General features: G+C 41.7%; 1 protein-coding gene across 2 annotated transcripts in view; it reads left to right on the forward strand.

Annotated features, from left to right (window-relative positions):
• The first annotated feature begins 5,174 nt into the window (after positions 1 to 5,174).
• The window catches only part of GARNL3 (GTPase activating Rap/RanGAP domain like 3), a 28,224-nt gene continuing 18,892 nt past the window's right edge, over positions 5,175 to 14,506 (forward strand). Inside the window, exons 1-11 of one of the 2 annotated variants that reach the window (XM_064727391.1) lie at positions 5,175 to 5,368; positions 7,537 to 7,606; positions 8,905 to 8,979; positions 10,267 to 10,366; positions 10,823 to 10,941; positions 11,565 to 11,629; positions 12,231 to 12,294; positions 12,560 to 12,586; positions 12,978 to 13,053; positions 13,659 to 13,757; positions 14,316 to 14,419. In XM_064727391.1, the coding sequence (XP_064583461.1) occupies positions 5,313 to 5,368; positions 7,537 to 7,606; positions 8,905 to 8,979; positions 10,267 to 10,366; positions 10,823 to 10,941; positions 11,565 to 11,629; positions 12,231 to 12,294; positions 12,560 to 12,586; positions 12,978 to 13,053; positions 13,659 to 13,757; positions 14,316 to 14,419 (855 nt within the window). In that variant the 5' untranslated portion in view covers positions 5,175 to 5,312. Of the gene's footprint in view, positions 5,369 to 5,563; positions 5,830 to 7,536; positions 7,607 to 8,904; positions 8,980 to 10,266; positions 10,367 to 10,822; positions 10,942 to 11,564; positions 11,630 to 12,230; positions 12,295 to 12,559; positions 12,587 to 12,977; positions 13,054 to 13,658; positions 13,758 to 14,315; positions 14,420 to 14,506 lie in introns of those variants that run through there. The other variant, XM_064727393.1, reaches the window with a different exon arrangement.

Below are 14,506 nucleotides of genomic sequence, written 5' to 3' on the forward strand. Positions count from 1 at the left end.
TACGGCATTTTACGACAGTCGGCTTTACGGCACCTTTTACGACAGTCGCGCTTTACGGCCGCTTTTACGACAGTCGCGCTTTACGGCCGATTTTACGACAGTCGCGCTTTACGGCACCTTTTACGACAGTCCGCGCTTTACGGCCGATTTTACGACAGTCGCGCTTTAAAGGCGCTTTTACGACAGTCGCGCTTTACGGCCGCTTTTACGACAGTCGCGTTTACGGCGATTTTACGACAGTCGCGCTTTACGGCAGTTTTACGACAGTCGCGTTTACGGCGTTTTACGACAGTCGCGCTTTACGGCACCTTTTACGACAGTCGCGCTTTACGGCGTTTTACGACAGTCGCGCTTTACGGCCGCTTTTACGACAGTCGCGTTTACGGCCGTTTTACGACAGTCGCGCTTTACGCCATTTTACGACAGTCGCGCTTACGGCCCTTTTACGACAGTCGCGCTTTACGGCCTTTTACGACAGTCGCGCTTTACGGCCGATTTTACGGACTAGTCGCGCTTTACGGCCGTTTTACGACAGTCGCGCTTTACGGCACCTTTTACGACAGTCGCGCTTACGGCACGTTTTACGACAGTCGCGCTTTACGGCACCTTTTACGACAGTCGCGCTTTACGGCAGTTTTACGACAGTCGGCTTTACGGCCTTTTTTACGACAGTCGCGCTTTACGGCGCTTTTACGACAGTCGCGCTTTACGGCAGTTTTACGACAGTTGCGCTTTACGGCCCTTTTATGACAGTCGCGCTTTACGGCAGTTTTACGACAGTCGCCCTTTACGGCCCCGCCCCTTTTACGACAGTCCCGCTTGACGGCTGTTTTACGACAGTCGCGTTTACGTCACTTTTACGACAGTCGCGCTTTACGGATTTTCGCAGTCGCGCTTTCCGGCCGTTTTACGACAGTCGCGCTTTACGGCCCTTTTACGACAGTCGCGCTTTACGGCCGATTTTACGACAGTCGCGCTTTACGGCACCTTTTACGACAGTCGCGCTTTACGGCCGCTTTTACGACAGTCGCGCTTTACGGCCGATTTTACGACAGTCGCGCTTTACGGCCGCTTTTACGACAGTCGCGCTTTATGGCACCTTTTACGACAGTCGCGCTTTAGGGCCGATTTTACGACAGTCGCGCTTTACGGCTGTTTTACGACAGTCGCGCTTTACGGCCGCTTTTACGACAGTCGCGCTTTACGGCCGATTTTACGACAGTCGCGCTTTACGGCAGTTTTACGACAGTCGCGCTTTACGGCACCTTTTACGACAGTCGCGCTTTACGGCAGTTTTACGACAGTCGCGCTTTACGGCCGCTTTTACGACAGTCGCGCTTTACGGCACCTTTTACGACAGTCGCGCTTTACGGCGCCTTTTACGACAGTCGCGCTTTACGGCACCTTTTACGACAGTCGCGCTTTACGGCCGCTTTTACGACAGTCGCGCTTTACGGCCGATTTTACGACAGTCGCGCTTTACGGCACCTTTTACGACAGTCGCGCTTTACGGCCGCTTTTACGACAGTCGTGCTTTACGGCCGATTTTACGACAGTCGCGCTTTACGGCACCTTTTACGACAGTCGCGCTTTACGGCGCCTTTTACGACAGTCGCGCTTTACGGCAGTTGATTTTTCCTTGTCCCTCTTTGGGTTTTTTTCTGGGTATTTTTCTTGCCCATCTTGAGGTTTTTTTCTGGGGTTTTTTTTGCCCATCTTGGGGGTTTTTCTGGGGTTTTTTTCTGTTTTTTTTTCTTGCCCATCTTGGTGTTTTTAGGTTTTTTTTCTGCGTTTGCTCTTGCCCACCTAGACGTTTTTTCCTGGGATTGTTCTGATTTTTTTCTTGATTTTTTCTTGCCCATCTTGAGGTTTTTTTCCTGGGTTTTTGTGGGGTTTTTTTGTTGCCCATCTTGGGGTTTTTTCGGGGTTTTTTCCTGGGTTCTTCTTGCCCATCTTGGGGTTTTTTTGGGTCTTTTCTCGCCTATCTTGGGGTATTTTTCTGTTTTTTTACCCGACCAGGACCGAGAAAAAAAAAACAGCCGAGGGAGGGGGGGGGGAAGGCAGCTGGGTATTTTTTATTCTAAATTTAACAATGAGTTGCAAAACCTGAAAAGCAAAAGTCATATACACAAGGTTAAATCCAGTCAGCATGTGCTCACGCATGCAGAGACAAGCAGACACAAACACAGCCATGTGCTCTCAAACACGCTCACACATTCTTTCCACTTACATGCTCGCTGCGGCCCTTACCTGAGACACTGAAGAACGTGCTTTGACACATCTTCTGGCTGCCGCTCCTTGACATAAATGGCAGATCCTGAGGAAGTCAGCATCGTCGGGGACCTGTGAGATGACAGGAAGGGTCAACGAGTGGCTATCTGACAGCTGGGACTTGTCCCCAATCTGGACTGATAAGTTTTCTACCCAAAATCCCACAGAAGACAGTTGAACAGTAAAATTTCTATAACTCTTCCACCTAACTGTGACTACGTGCCAGGGCAAGGCAGCTCCGATCATAATTGGTACAATATAAATACACACAATATAAGCTGACGCATACATTGCAAGTGTACACAGAGTGTAAGTACACAGAATGTAAGGCGACACATACAGTATAAGTACATACAGTATAAGCCAGCATAGGTACATGCAATCTAAGTACAGACAGCATAAGCCAACACAGGTACATACAATGTAAGTACATACAATATAGGTCAATATAGGTACACACAATATAGGTACATACAATACAAGCCAGGACTGGAGATAACTCTCTGGAAGATGAATTCTTGAGCCCTATACCCTTTGAGAAGATGGAATCTATAGAACTAATGCAGTCACGTGAGACGGGTGCAAGACGCTCCCTCTAGAAGTCCAAGAAAATGGAAAAAAGGCACTACTGAAGTTGGTAGTGAGAAGGAAGATGGATGAGAACATCTTGTCCCTGTGAGACATTCCTGTCTCAAAGAGTAAAAATGTAAAGATGCTGGAATAAGAGATATCCGGAAAGGAATGTGAGTAGAACACGGCCTATATGGCACAGAAGAGTGCCGATAAAGCATCGAGATGTAACAAAGGCCTATGATGTGGAAGAAAATGGACACAGACTATATAACACAGACACGGACACCGTAACATAGACACAGATGGCATAACCCAGAGACAAGTTGCAACTGCTTGGCACTTTCCCCTTAGGGACCCGAGAGTCCTAGCACAAGACGAGCCAGAGGCCGATGAGGCCAAGGGAAAGGAAGCCCTATGACAACAGCACGTGATGATGAAATGTGCTGGCAGCAGAGGACACAGGTTTGCTGGCCAGGAGAGGGCAGGCTCCTGGTGGAACTGCCAGGGGGGCTCCCAGACTGTTGGGGTGCTGAGTCCAGGATGGCAGCGTTGGCCGGGTAAGTGGACCAAGAGAGAGAAGGAAAGAGAAAGAGAGAGGGCAAAAGGGACCCAAGGCATACCCCCAGGGTCCCCATGCCCGTGGCTGTTCTACCCTGCTCCGGCCCTGCAGCAAAGTGGCAGCGCTGGGGGAAGGACGGCATTGACAGCAAGTCCGTGAAAAGAGGGGGAGGGGGGCTAGCACTAATAGATAAAATCAAAACAGAGATTGCTGACTTTCCAAATGGCAGTTTTATGACAGTCGCCCTTTATGGCATTTCCTTTTATGGAATTTTTCTGGCACTTTACGGCACTTCCTTTTATGGAATTTTTCCAGCACTTTATGGCACTTCACTTGACAGCGCTTTACAGTTTTTATTTTGTTTTTCATTTATTTTTAAATGATTTATTTTTTAAATGTTAAGGTTTTTTAAATTTAATTGTAATTTCTAATTTTTCTATTTTTAAAGCTTTTTATTTTATTTTATTTGGTGCTTCCCGACCACATCAAGGCAGTGATTGTGGTGGTGTTTGAGGGTCCCCAGGACAAGGGAAGAGATGAGAATCTTGACTCCACCTTTCAGAAGGCTGGTTTATTATTTTATGATCTCTATTATATTGAAAGAAAATGAGATATTAGAACTATACTAAAAGAGCAAGGAGACATCAGAAAGCTGGAAAGGAATGAATAATAAAAACCTGTGACTGCTCACATCCCCAACACAGCTGGACCATGACTGGTCATCAAGCAGAAACAATGCACAGATGACCAATCCAAGATGCCCCTGTTGCTAAACCATCTCCAGCCCACACTCCACAGCCAGCAGATCGTTATTGGTTCCATTTTTGTACCGAGGCTTCTCAGGAGAAAAATCCCAGCAAAAGGATTTTCATCAAACACATCAGTGCCAGGTGGTGGCACAGGCAGCATCGGTTGGCCGAGGTCACTGTGTCATCCCTGCCAGCCCAGGTGTCACAGCAAGGAGGAGAGTGGTGACCCTGCTATACAGAGCAATACAATACAAAACGCATATTAACACAAGACGATAACCTTTCTCTATTTTCATTACATGTTGATTTATTGTTACAGGAAACCCAAAACAACAACACAGAGGCGGCAAGGTTTTTGTGAGGGGTGAGCTTGATGGTGATTGGTAGCTGAGGTGATGGATTGCCGGTTTATGTAATTACATAATCATGATGCAATTACCTCTTAGTTGTGTCATTATTTGACTGGTAATGTAGATGGCAGTACTGATGATGCGGTTAATGGATATTGCTATTCGTTACTGACAGCTGGAGCAGTAATTGGAGCCCTATAAAGTATATATTAAAAGGAGTAAAAGCTGTATGTCTGGTGCAGCAGTAGATAATTTCAGGCTCCCAGGGACTAAGAAGTTTTCTTCAAATCATTATAGTTTGGGGTGTTTTTTACTCCTAGGTAGCATGAAATAGTCTACAGCTGATTTTTTAGTCTAAGGCTAGAAAGCAAAACAAAGTTAGAAATACACGTAGCAAAGGAGCAAAAGAGAGAAAGAAAAGGTTAGAGAAAAAAGAGAATGAAAGAGAAAAAGACAGTGAAAAAGGAAAAGGGTGAGAGTGAAAAAGGGGGTGAAAAACAGAGTGAAAAAAAAATAGTTGTAATGACAAAGAAAGCGCATTCGAGAGGGGCGATGCTGTCTAAGGTCCTTCCCCGCCCAGGAGCGGTGGCTTTCAGCCCGAGACTACAACTCCCGGCAGGCCCTGCTGACGGCGCAGCGTCTGACGCAACGGCCGACGCGGCACATCAGTGGTTAGCGGGCCGAGGCGGATGCGCGGGGCCGTGCGCTGGGAGAGCGGGATGTGCGCGGGGAGCTCCCGGCGTCTCTCCCGCGCGGGACGGAGCCGCGGCAGCGACGCTGGAGGGGCGAAGCCTCCGTCCGGCCGCCCGCATGGAGCTGAGCAGCGCGGAAGGGGCGTCCACCCGGTTCCTCGGCCTCACTCAGCGGTACCGGGGGCGGGGGCTCAGCTCGGGCGGGGCGGGGCGCGCTGCCGCCCGCCGATGGCGGAGGGCGAGGCGGTGCTTTGCTGCTGCGGGCCGGGAGCTGCAGGAGCCGCCCCGGGCGAGCGGCGCCGGGCGCTCCCGGGCGAGCGGTCCCGGTGGGGCGGCTGCCCTCGGGTTGGCGGAGGCGCAGCAGCCCCCGAGCTGCAGCCGTCTCCCTCGGGCTGCTGCCGGTGCTGCGGGCGGAGGTGGACGAGCGGCTGCGGAGTCGGCTTCGCAGCGTGTTCAGCGTTGTGAGCAGATAGCGCTGCGATATCGCTGGAATTACACGGCTGCTGACTGCGTTAGTGCTTGTGACTCTTTCTTAAATGAAAACAGGTGGACCGGTAATGACTAGTAAACACATAAATGACAAGGAGAATGGCAAGCCCGAGAAGCATGCAGGCTGTATCCTTCTGATCGCACAGGTGCGATCTGCAAACTCACCCCCTTCTGCCCCTACCCTCGCGACCCCCACGTAAACTGCTTTCCGGTGTCGAGCTTCTGAAAGACAAAACTAGTGATTTGGCACTAGGATCCAGAAAACGCTTATGTTTAGATCAGCAAGTGTGTTTAATTTTGCTGCGTTGATCAACTTTCAGGACTGTTTTGTAGGAGCTTCTCTTGAAACGGGAAGAAGCTAGTCCTCTCTCCTCTTCATTGTTGCTGTTCATTTATACAAGTGCATCTATGTTTCCAGAAAAATGGGAAAGGGAGGTGGAAGATACTGTGTAGATGCTGTGCAAATGCATGTAAGCTGGTTAGTTATATTCATATGAATGAAGGTGCATCTGTATTTAAATATTTTGCAATGTAAGTAAATTTTAAATGATTAAGCCCACATCATGTGAAGCACTGATAAACTAACCTGCTCGGTGCTGGCAGTTCATCTTAATAAGATGAAAACTATTCTAAAAGTGTCTTAACTGGAGCAGCCCTTTTTCTTATATAGATCAGGATTGAGGAAGGATGTAATTCAATTAAGAAAATTAATATGAACAGTTGATTTTAATCACAGTGTATTTTTTAAATTAGCAGATGTGATATGTTAGAGTCGAGTACAGATCTTGGTGGTAACCGAGAATGGAGAGCCAGAGAGGATTCCTTAGGGAGTATATGCGCTTAGGCAAATTGCATGATAATGTGAATCTTACCTGTACCTATGTTGAAGCCTAATTTTTATGAGGTTGTGTCTATAGCATTTATGCTGATGTGAGAGTCTGTTTTAATTACAAGATATGAAGCAGGTGAGGTGTGATATAAAGTAGTTAGGTTGAGAAGAGGCAGAGATTTGCTCTTGGGTATATTTCTGATTTTTAAAAGGTCTGCTAATGTGTTTGAAGTTTAGATATGGTTTAGGTGGTTAGAATTGGGACACAAATGACAATATTGACATTTAAGCAGTCTTGTTTTAATCATTAGTGCAGATATACTCGTGTTTTATGAATTATTGAGAGTGCTTTCAGAAAAATGCTTTTGATATGAGAGGGTGTGGTTTGTGGCAAGGCAGTCTGTCTTCACATTAGTGGAATGTAGTTTGTGAAGAGGTGGTAAGTAATGCGATACCGTGGTACGAGGTTGGTGCTGCGGATGGATTTTGCACTTTGCGTTCCAGGATTACTTTGGTTTGCTATCTTTGTCAAGATGGTGGAGGGAAATCTTTGAAATGCTGTTGTTTCCTCATGCTGCTTTTAAGTTAAAGTGCTGGTTTCTTTTCTCATTGTGTGTGGGCTGAAAAAAGACTGAAAAAATCAGTAACAACCTAATAAATGTGGTCTTACTGAGTTGTACAGTGCAGTTGTCCTCTCTGAGGCTTTAAGTTTACTTTTCGAAGGTGGTTATAAGCCACCACCTGCTTTGGAACTCTGATTGCGTCATGCCTTAGTATTTAATTTAATCCTAGCTTTTGCTTCCAGTCAGGACATGGGCATTTGCTTTGGGTGTAATGTGAAAGCCAGACTGCGATGGCTGATAGAAATTGTGCATGCTGTAAGAAGTGTTCCATGCAGCAATGATTTTATGTTCTGTGAACCCTGTTCAGCAGAAATTATAATTTTTTTAATGGCAGGGTGTAGCATTGCTGGAAATGTAAGACTAGTTGACTTGTGTACACTGATGAAGCGTTTCTATTCCAGCTCCGTCTCTGAAGATCTGGGTTGCAGACGTGGAGAGTTTAGCAGAAAGCATTACGGATCTGTGGAGCTTGTAAGTACACATAGCCTGTCCTTCAATTTATCAGCTTATAATGCAGAGCTCTAATCCTTTTCTTTTCCAAGTAAAAGAGTTGGATCTAGTTTGGAAAATGTGCATTCCCAGCTAGATTTGAAAGTTATAAGCTAATATAAAGTGGCTTCTGAACAGATATATATCAGACCTGTGATGGGACATCTTTTTACTACCTTATTAATTAATTTTGCATTGTAACAGGAAAGGAAGCTTTATATAAATACTGTGTTTACCTCCAGATGGAAATTGAGCCTTTTTTCCTCTTAGAAACTGAAGATGGCAAAATATTAGGGTAGTATTTAATGAAGTACTAGCAATTACGTAAGCTATAAAGTGTGTACATGCTTATGTTTGTACATACACATGTATGTAATTTTATATGTACATGACTCATAGTAGGGGGAGAGGGCTGAAAGCTAAATGACCTAGTCAGAATTAGGATTTTGAAAACGGTTCCCTAGAATCTGTCAGTTATTCTGCATTTTCTTGAAATTTAGAGATTATGTTGGCACTGCGTTTTTCTCATATATCAATTTCTTATGCATTGCGAAAATATGTCAGCGGTCATAATGAAATGACATGAATTTACTGTAGGATAACGGAAGTGGGGAGGAGTTAAGAAAATTATCTCCAGCTCTGTTACTATGGGATGAAATCACAGGTTTTCTACAAGCTATAGTTGTAATTTTAAAGTTAGTATATTTAGTAACGTGTGTGTAAATTGGGTGTAAAATGGTGGTCTAGTTGCTGGAAATTGTATTGTGGGAACACCAGGTTCCTTTCTCTTCTTTCCATATGTTCTACATAAAAGATGTGTGCTTTAATCCAAAAATACAAGTAATTGGTTTTCTGATAAGAGGCTCTTTCATTCCTAGTACTTAAAGTCTTTTGCTGGAAAATAAAAAGTTATTTTTAATTATTAATTCACAGTAAGTTCCCATGAATGGTCTTGTTTCTTGGTTGTTTTTCTTAAAAATTCTGCTAGCATTTTATGAAAGTGTATCATTTTTGGAGTACAGATGTTTAAAGGTTCTTGTTGCCCTTTCAAATTTCTAAATGTTTCAAACTTAACTTTTCTTGCTTCGTGAAGCATCTGATTTGTCTCGGAGTTCTTACCGGGTCATTCAAAGTCTTTAGTCAAATTGGTAATAGCTAGACTGATCCCTTCTCTGTGGGGAGTCCTGATTCCTGGAACAAAAAGAAATGGTAGTAAGTTTTGATGGCTGCTGGTATGGCTATTTTTTGAAATAGAGCCTCTGTGTTAAACTCTCTTATAGCTTATATCTAGTGATGCTGATGGAGCCATTCAAAGAGCTGGACGGTTCCGTGTGGAAAATGGCTCCTCTGGTGAGGTAAGTGCCCAAAAATACTCAGAGAATGCTGAAGAAAATGATTCAGCTTCAGTTATTTTTCACTTACAAAAGATGCATTTGCAGTCATTTTCTATGGAATAGGACTTCGAAAAATTCTCGCGTTTCATTTTGGTAACTTTTTTGCACACTCGATCGTGTTAGGAGAAAAATATCTCCGATTGACGCTTCCCAGTCTCTAGTTCATCTCTGTATCTATCCTGTCCTGTTGGTACTATGATGTTCAAGTGACCTCTGTGCTTTAAAGTTTGCTCCTTGGCTTGATGAGGTTTAGCTTCATTTTTTTGACCCTTAGCTGTCTTTTGCCAGCTGTGCTTATCTTTAAATAAGAGAGAAAGAGGTTGAGTGGAGCCTTGGAGAGTAATTCCCTTCATCTTTCTTGCTGCTAAACTCGCAGTGTGTCCTGCAGCTACTCCAGTGACAGTTAAGTTTCCACTTACCTTCATGTTTTATCTTCCTTTGCAAAACTTTCATCAAATCCCATCTTAATATTGGAAGAAAGAAGACCTCATATTCTAGAGATACTTGTAAGGCTTTGGTAAAGTGTGTATTGAACTAATAGTAACAGCGAACTGTTACTGATCATATGCTTCTATCAGCACTGGCTGCAGAGTTGAAAGCAAACTAACTATTCTGCATTGATTCTTTGGAGAGTTGTGTTTGGTCCTCTGTCTTTTTAGCTCAGTTTCATGCAGTTCAAAAGCTGATTAGCTCATATCATGGAAAGATTCATAGAGTGGGTAGTGGACGGCTGCATGGTCAATGAATGCAGAGAATGGCTTTTTCTTCGCATGTTAAGTCATGGTGGGAAAGTGCTTGAGGGACGCTTGGGAATTTACCTTAATTTATGAGAAACAGCACTGAAGAACTTCCAAAGCGTGCTTTGGTCAAGCAAGGAGACTTCTTTGGGGATTAATTTGGGAAGAACTGAGAAAATGAAAGCTGAAGGCATTAATTTATTTAAGTTTTAAAAATGTTTGTCTTCAAATTCCACATTGAAAGACCTTCTTTTCACTGACATTCTGACATTACCACTAAGAGTGGTACAGTAGGACAAGACTTACCTACTTACAGAGAAATTAGAAAAAAGGGTAAATGAGAGGTAGAAATTTTTATTTCAGCTACACACCAACTGACTTCGCAAAAATCCTTGCTTTTTAAGTAGCAGTGTACAGCTAAAATTTCACTCCTTATTTGCTGTTGCCTATATTTTGTCCCCTTTTTTTTTTACTTGATATTGCATGTAACAGTCTCCCAATTTGATTTCAGAATATGGACTATGCTCCGGGTACGTGGCACAGAACGGATGTGCATTTGGAAAACCCAGAGTATCATACAAGATGGTACTTGAAGTATTTTTTAGGGAAAGGTAAATATTTTTTTGCAGATGGATTGGAATTTGGACCAATGAAAATGTAATTTGCAAAAATGCTGTTGCTGTTTCTGTAGTTTTGAACTGTTACTATTTCAATATGAAAAAAGGTATGGTCTTCATTTAGTATTAAAACATTTTCTGTCCTGTACCTGAAACAAGTCCTTGCTTCATGTGTCTTTAACCTGAAAACAGAGGATGGGTATCTGTAAGGAGTGAAACCCTCGCTACCAAAAAGGGATGTTTTGAAATTCTTCATGGCTTTGAAAACTGTACCGGTCTCTTTGGGTGTTTTTTTTACATGGCTGTGTATAAGTATGTAGTTATTTATGCAGACAGTTATATACTTTTATGTATGAATGCATATGTTTACAGGTGTCTCTCTGATTCTACACGAGGGAATGGGTATGTCTTCCTTATGACTGATGGTGCTGTTTGTTTTCCTTCCAACAGTTCATCAAAATTATGTAGGTACAGATGCAGAGAAGAACCCTTTCTTTCTGTCTGTTGTACTGTCTGAGCAAAACAATCAGCGCATTCCTCAATACCATTCAATACTTTGGAGAAAAACAGTAAGAAACAAATACTTAACTGCCGTTCTGACTTTTGTTTGTTTTGGATATGTTTATCATATGCTTTTCCCACTTTCTTCAGAATTCCAGTATTTATTACATACTTTTATTTTGTATAACAAAAACATGCCATTCTACCATAGTAGATAACACTAAACATTATACTTAACTTTTTGACAGAAATCTGTAGTGTTAGTTATTTTCTAATTCTTCCAACAACTTTTTTTTTAAGAAATGATGCCTAAATTGTTCTTGGTTACATCCTATGATCGGTTTTAGGCACTGACTTTATACTGCTTTTAGGATTTTCTTGTACAATGGTAAGAAAATAGGCATGTCTGATACTGGTTACACTTTTTTTTCTACTTAATGTTCCATGAGATTCTTTTATCCAAGCAATTGTTTTAAAATTCTACTGTAGGCATTTATGGTTCACTTTTTTTTTCTTTGCAGCACCCGTGACTTTTTTTTTTTTCTCTAAATCAGCAGTAAATATAGCTGAGTAAAATTACCTTGGTTTTCTTCCTTCTTTCTTAACTTAATTTTTTTATTAATAATCCTATTTGAATATGCAGAAAAAGTGGGTATGTCCTGTAATATATCCTAGCTTTTCTTGTTTACAGGGTACTCAGAAAATATGTCTCCCTTACAGTCCCACAAAAACATTATCAGTGAAATCTATATTAAGGTATGTATTTACAAATAAGTGATCAGTTTAGATATTTGCCTGTATACCTTTTTCTGTAATTCAGAGTTTGCGTTCTGTGGTTTTTATGATAAATCTATAAAACATGTAAAAATGGTTTTGCAAGTCTTAATCATTGAAGGCAGCACTAAGTGGTTTTACAGCCTGTTCTTGACCAGACAAAAGGAAAAAGTGTGAATTTGATGCTGAACTTCTCATTTTTCATTTGACTTGCCTTGAATTATTTAAGAAAAGAGAGGAATAGAAAAAGAGAGACATACGATTGGTTATTGAGCCCTCCTAAAATGCTCGCCGTGATTCTGTGTAGAGCCGAAGTGAAGGGTGATGGAACAGAGCTCTGTGCTTTAGAAGGAAATAAATTTAAACCTCATCTCCTCACAGAATCTTACTAATTTCTGTCTTTGAAATAAAAAATAAGTTTAGGAGGTCTTGGAAGTTAGTATTTTGGGACAGAAATGGCAATCCCACAGAACATTCCATTTAACAGAGGCTCTCTGAGCTATTCATTTTGTAACCGCTGTAACTGCAATCAGTTGGTGGTTCATTTGCCCTTCTATAAAGCACTATTTTGTTTGCCTTTCAGTGCTATGAGTCTTGATAAATTTGAGAAGAGCCCAAGAGAAATTTTTCATCCTGAGATACAAAAGGTAGGAAGTGACTTTTTTTTGTTTGGTTCTTTTTCTTTGTTATTTTCTGGAAATCTAAGAAGTAATTAAGTATAGATACTACTGGTTTGTTTCTTCCAGTAGCAGATGATGATGATGATAATAATAATAATGTTGTAATACTACTTAAACTGTCTTTATTCATTGAACTGGCCATTTCAAATCAAAACTTATAAACACAAATAAAACCATCATCCTTGTAGAATCTTTAATACAAGTGGGCTAAAGATACTGTTTTTGTTTACAGGATTTATTGGTTCTTGAAGAGCAAGAGGTAAGTATGAGCCTAACTACTTCTAGCTCACAGACCCGTCCAGTGAATACAGCTTTGTATTTTGATGGGCTTATGATGACTTTGAAATCAATTGCTCATTACAGTAAAAAAAAATTAATGTTTTTTTGAACATGACAGTAAAAAAAACTTTAAGCATGAACTTAATAATAATAGATCACCAATTTAAGTTAATAATTTTATGCTGTACTATCGAAATTTAAAGGTAAATTATTATGTATTAAGAGATGTTGCAAAGTGTATGTTCTAATTTGTAGGATGTATGCAAAGATACATACATACGTGAAAACATACGTGAAAGTCCTTAGAGGAAATAAATTTTTATGTCCTATGTTTGACTGTTTATCATATAATATTTGGTTTTATTTCCCAGGGATCAGTGAATTTTAAATTTGGAGTCCTTTATGCTAAGGATGGTCAGCTTACAGATGATGAAATGTTCAGTAATGGTGAGTTTTTCACCTTCTCCTTAATTGTTTTGTTCATCTGAATTAAAAAAAAAAAAAAAAAAAAAGCAGCAAGATAGTGCCTACAGCGGGAAGCAGGGCGGGAGGCAATGGTTATATGAACAGTCCTTAAGTTTGGTTTCATGTGTTGGGTGAAAAATTGTTGCATAGGGCCTTCTATGTCTGTAAGAAGTTGCTGTAGGAGGCCTATTGTTACAGCTTGAAAGAGAGTGAAATCTCTCTTCTAGAAATAGACTGTGTGACGTGAACATTTAGAAAGAAGAGATATTTGAAGCAATCAACTCATTACCTCATGGCTTGTAGTTCTTTCACTCTTTTACAGCATGATCACATTCTCCTATGCGCTTGAACAGCATTGGTGCTAGCAAAAGAGGTCACTGTTTAATGTTATGTGATGATGCCTATTCTGCACGGTCAGGGTGCTGTTTCTGGAAAGGCAGTAGGCTTGGAGGACGTGAAAGGAAACTAACTCAGCTGAAACTGGTGTCCTGAAAGCAGGACCCATTTCCTCATTTTGGTCATTTTTGAGATATGTTCTATTACTATGGGTGCGCTTTTTTGGTAACATTTCTCCCTCCCACATGTAGAAACTGGAAGTGAAAGCTTTCAACGATTTTTGCATCTCTTGGGTGACACAATTACTTTGAAAGGCTGGTCAGGCTACAGAGGAGGACTGGACACTAAAAGTAAGAACTCATCTGAAGCAGTGAAAGGGGGGTGGAGCTGCAGTCTAAATGTTTCTTCTTATTGTGTGTAATGCATATTGTATATATCGTGGTTATGAAAAAATTCCAAAACGGGCTTCCTCGTATGTGTATTAAATGCTCTGCTTCACCAGAAGTAGAACTCGTTCACCAGCAGCAAGTCAGGTTAGTTTAAGTCACTGGTATGGAATGCAGTTATGACAGGTATTATCAAGGTGAACGGTTTCATTTTAAGTTGGAATGAGATGCACAATAACCTGACATGTTACTTGCCTCATGGTAGAAGGACATTGTGGCTTGAAAACCGCTGTAATTTCTGGAGGGGAGGTGAAAGGTGTAATAGGTTTTAAGTGTGAATATGCAGATAAGTTGCAAACTTGGTTTGGACTCACATGAAACATGTGGTGTGGGCATTTTCTAAAGTGGATCAGACAAAAAAGGGTAACTGAAGAAGATTGGGTAGAAAGACTTGAAATATCTTTTGATTTTCAGAAAACTTGGAGGTGATACTCCTCCTGAAAATGTTGCCTTCCCTTGCAGATGATACAACAGGAACCTGTTCCATCTATACAGTTTTTCAAGGGCATGAAATTATGTTCCATGTTTCAACCATGCTACCATATTCTAGAGAGAACAAGCAGCAGGTACACGGTTCTCTCTTTATTTCCCTATTTATTTGTTAAATCACAAACTCCAAAACTTGGTAAGAAATAAAGGACTTCTTGTCCATT

Source organism: Zonotrichia leucophrys, chromosome 17, assembly GCF_028769735.1.
Source record: "Zonotrichia leucophrys gambelii isolate GWCS_2022_RI chromosome 17, RI_Zleu_2.0, whole genome shotgun sequence".
Taxonomy (NCBI): Eukaryota; Metazoa; Chordata; class Aves; order Passeriformes; family Passerellidae; genus Zonotrichia; species Zonotrichia leucophrys.